The 3,807-nt window shown below is 33.3% G+C and overlaps 1 protein-coding gene across 1 annotated transcript; it reads left to right on the top strand.

Moving 5' to 3' along the window:
• The first annotated feature begins 256 nt into the window (after nucleotides 1-256).
• LOC117434491 (interferon beta-like) lies at nucleotides 257-2,016 on the top strand. The gene is made up of 5 exons (XM_034057056.3): nucleotides 257-388; nucleotides 575-655; nucleotides 1,081-1,233; nucleotides 1,718-1,822; nucleotides 1,918-2,016. Exons 1-5 carry the CDS (start codon nucleotides 257-259, stop codon nucleotides 2,014-2,016), a joined length of 570 nt encoding a protein of 189 aa, XP_033912947.3.
• Nucleotides 2,017-3,807: the final 1,791 nt, after the last annotated feature.

Here is a 3,807-nt window from a genome sequence, read left to right as displayed (position 1 = left end):
TTTCACTTTCCGTACATATAACTTTCCAGACCCAGCCTATATAAACACAAGAATAAAATGGTTCACTTATGCCAGTTAAAGAAATATATTTGTCAGATAACACTAAGGGAAGAATACATATTTAAAAGTGGTAAAAAAAAAGGGAATAAGGAAATTGAATACTTTATAAACAAAATATCTCATAACAAATAGAAATAGCACTATATTTATATACATATCACCTTCCTGTATTAATATTCTAGTAATCGATTCCACAATGATGAAGACTATGCTGGCGCAGTGCTTCTGTGTTCTCGTTGCTTGCTCTCCAGCACTTTTCCTCAAATGTAATGGGGACACAATTCAGTTGAAGCTCATTAATGATAGCCTGCATTTACTACAAGACATGGTAAGATGTTACAATATTCATATTACTATAGAGGCCTGTATGGATTCCTGTCTGTTCAAATAATGTCTTAGTTTTAAAGTTAATTTGAATGGATTGATTTTCCATACGTAAATATGCATGTTATGTAAAATCTCTTGTACTGAAACAGACTTGCGGTAATCTTTCATTTCTTTTTTTTAATTTCAGGGAGGCAAATTTCCCAATCACTGTATGAAAGAAGTAACGGGGCTCAGTGTGCAGTTTAGAAGTCTGATACACGGCAAAGAGGTATACTTATGTGAAAATAAAGTTGTTAATTTAAGGGTTATTTAAAGACGCAAAAGTGAGCTACTTGCAATTTGCAAGAACAGTCAAATAACGCGCCCACTATAAAACAAAATGTTTAGCAATTAAACATACATCTTCTGTAACGTAATTTAAATACGTATGGAATAGTTTAGACGAACACAACACAAGTGTTACCAAAATAAACATTACAATGTAAAGCATATCAATTAAAAGAATGTTGCATATGTTTCTTTCTTTAACTTTGTGTTTATAGGGTTCTCTTCGTGAGCTCACTCACCTGTTACGTTGGCGAGGTTATTATGTTTTTACTATAGCAAGAATAACTTTTTATTTTATTATGTATTTTGAATATATATTTTTTACCCGTGTATGAAAGACTTTGTATTTCATAAACTATATTGCAGGAAACAGATATTCTATGGACCATTCACAATACATTAAAACTTGCCAGCAACCTCTACAACTCCGACCTGAAATCAGTGGATTGGGATGAGTTCAAATTGAATGAATTCAAAGATCTACTTTACCGCCAAGCAGTCGAATTTAAAAGGGATGCTGTAAGTATACATTAAACATCGAGAGCTGATGTCAACTTTTTTTTTAATCCACTTTAAGCAAACAACAACATTCCTCTGTTATGCACTCTTGTCCATTAGAAAAAAATATGTGTGGCTAGACCTAAAATAATTGAATACAGTTCAACCAAAATTACGCATAACCTAAAGTTATTTGTACATAACACGTACACTAGGGGTCCCACAATATAGCCATTAAATATACACATTGTACAACGCACAGTTCTTTCATAATGCTGGTTTTAATTTGCTCAATACATGCAGGTGAGTTCAGCAGCTAGAATGCCTCAAAGATGCAGCCGGTGTACAGTCGCAGAAGGTGGCTTCACGACTCAGAGGGGAAAGCTCTCAAAGCAACGTCACCATCATAGTATCATAAAACGTTTAGTTTGTGCTGTATTCCTTGATTATAAATACCAGCTTGCCAAACAATATTTATTAATGTCATGTTTTCGTGAATTTGTAGCTTGAAGTGACAAAGACACACCCTGTCAATGGCACACAAAAAAGAAAGAGACGACCTCGTTTGAGGAAGTATTTCAAGACGCTTCGAACATTTCTACAACGCAAGGTATTATTATTATTATTATTATTATTATTATTATTATTGTTGTTGTTTTATTGAGTATTGGCAGTTTTTGAACCGATTTATTTTGTTGGTTTTAGGAACACAGTTTGTGCGCGTGGGAGGTGGTGAGGAACGAGCTACGGGAGATTCTTCAACAGCTCGCGAGTATCTGCAATGAAACCACAAGGCGAAACTAAAAAGTCTGATTTAGCAATCTTCCTTTCAGTGGTAGACATTAGAATGTATTATTACTTTTTACAAAACACTGAAAGACCGCAGGGGACACCTCATTAATAAATATGCAAATCAGACCACAGTAAGCTATAGCGATCTTAATGTATTTGATTTATGTGTCTATTTATTTGTTTCAGTATTTATTGTATTTATATATTTATTGATCTAAATATGATAATGATATTGCTAATTATTAACATTTGTACGTGATCTTATTTTAAGTGTTATGTTTTTTTTCTATATGAGCATAAGAAAAACATGTCTGCAGTCCATCGTGTCATAACACTGTATATTGTTAAATTAATACATAATTTGTGTTAAAAGACTAAATTTAATATAAACCATTCAAATGTATCACAAACTGTGTCTTTCCCCAATAATCATTCACACTTTTTTTTAATCAAACATAATTGAAAACGTGTTAACTATAAAGTTGTAGTTTTTTAAATTAATCTTTCCCACGTTTCCGTAATAATAATAATAATCCATTATGAACCAAAACTTGTTTATAATGTAAAATGTTTTTTTAAAAAGCTTTTTTTTCAACCTAGTGTTTATTAAAATGCTGTATATGATTAACTGTCTATAATGTGTACAATAAAACTTTTCCAAAGATGGAAACAAGTGTCATTTTGGATGCAGAATATTAATAATGTAAGAAGATGGGTGGGGTGGGGTGGGGGTCTGTGTGCCACTTATCTATTCCATTATACACTGTTTCCTGAAATTGAAAAAATGAAAATATGGTCTGGCTTGTTTTAATTTTTTCCCTTATTTCATAAAAAAAATTGAAAATTGAAACATTTAATTTTGGGTGAAAAGACTGTATCAGAACAATGATTGAGAATGAGGGTTATAGGCCTACTTGATTCCATGTACTCCTTCTCTTGCTAGGCGGGCATAGTTGAGCAGAACTTGTAAATGTTGGATAGGCTAGCTCAGTGCTGCCCAAACACGGTCCTGGAGAGCCCCTTTTCAGTAAGTTTTGTAGGTCACCTTAAATCGCTAATTTCTAAAGACTGGGAACACATGGAAGTTATTGATCAATTAAGCAAATAACTTGTTCAATTAAGGAAACTCTGGTCATTGGGCCAGTTTACATGCTGGGAAAATGTCATGACTTGTTTACTGTCATGACTTATTTAAGGTGGTACGGTCTGGATTATAATTTTAGTTAGTTTTGGTTTATGTTTAGTTTATGTTTGAATACAAATATAATTTATTATACAAAAATCAAATACAACATGAAGTTTCAAAGCAGGAATTGTTAAATTAGAACAAACCAAACTATCTAAAATTATAATTCGCCCGTACCACCTTAAATAAGTCATGACAGTACACAGATCAGTCATGACATTTTCCCAGCATGTAATCCAGGCAATTGAGGGCTGAAAAGGGTAGTTCATTTTTTGTACCAAATGATCTCTAAATGACTTCATTTAATAAATCACCTGCTTAATTGATCACAATGAAATTGTTCCAGGTGTTAAGAAATTGATGATTAAAGGTTACCTATAAAACCTGCTGGATAGGGGCTCTCCAGGACAGGGTTTGGGCGGCACTGGGATAGCTCCTACAAAAAGCCCATATTGTGTGGCAAGAACATCACGATAAGTATAACCCCAACTAGTTGCAGAGAAAGAGAAAGATGGGCCCCGTTTGCCAAGTCAAGTGTTAGCATGTAAACAGTATTTGACTACATGTAATAAGCTTTTCTATTCACCTACTTGAATTGCATTTTGCGTGCATCTTTA

Source organism: Acipenser ruthenus, chromosome 28 (assembly GCF_902713425.1).
Source record: "Acipenser ruthenus chromosome 28, fAciRut3.2 maternal haplotype, whole genome shotgun sequence".
NCBI lineage: Eukaryota > Metazoa > Chordata > Actinopteri > Acipenseriformes > Acipenseridae > Acipenser > Acipenser ruthenus.
This window is presented reverse-complemented; position numbering and strand designations above follow the sequence as displayed.

Coding starts and splice junctions, on each gene's coding strand:
- LOC117434491 (XM_034057056.3), top strand. CDS start 257: ATGATGAAGACTATGCTGGCGCAGTGCTTCTGTGTTCTCGTTGCTTGC. Junction 656..1,080: donor GTCTGATACACGGCAAAGAG/GTATACTTATGT, acceptor ACTATATTGCAG/GAAACAGATATTCTATGGAC. Junction 1,234..1,717: donor TCGAATTTAAAAGGGATGCT/GTAAGTATACAT, acceptor GTGAATTTGTAG/CTTGAAGTGACAAAGACACA.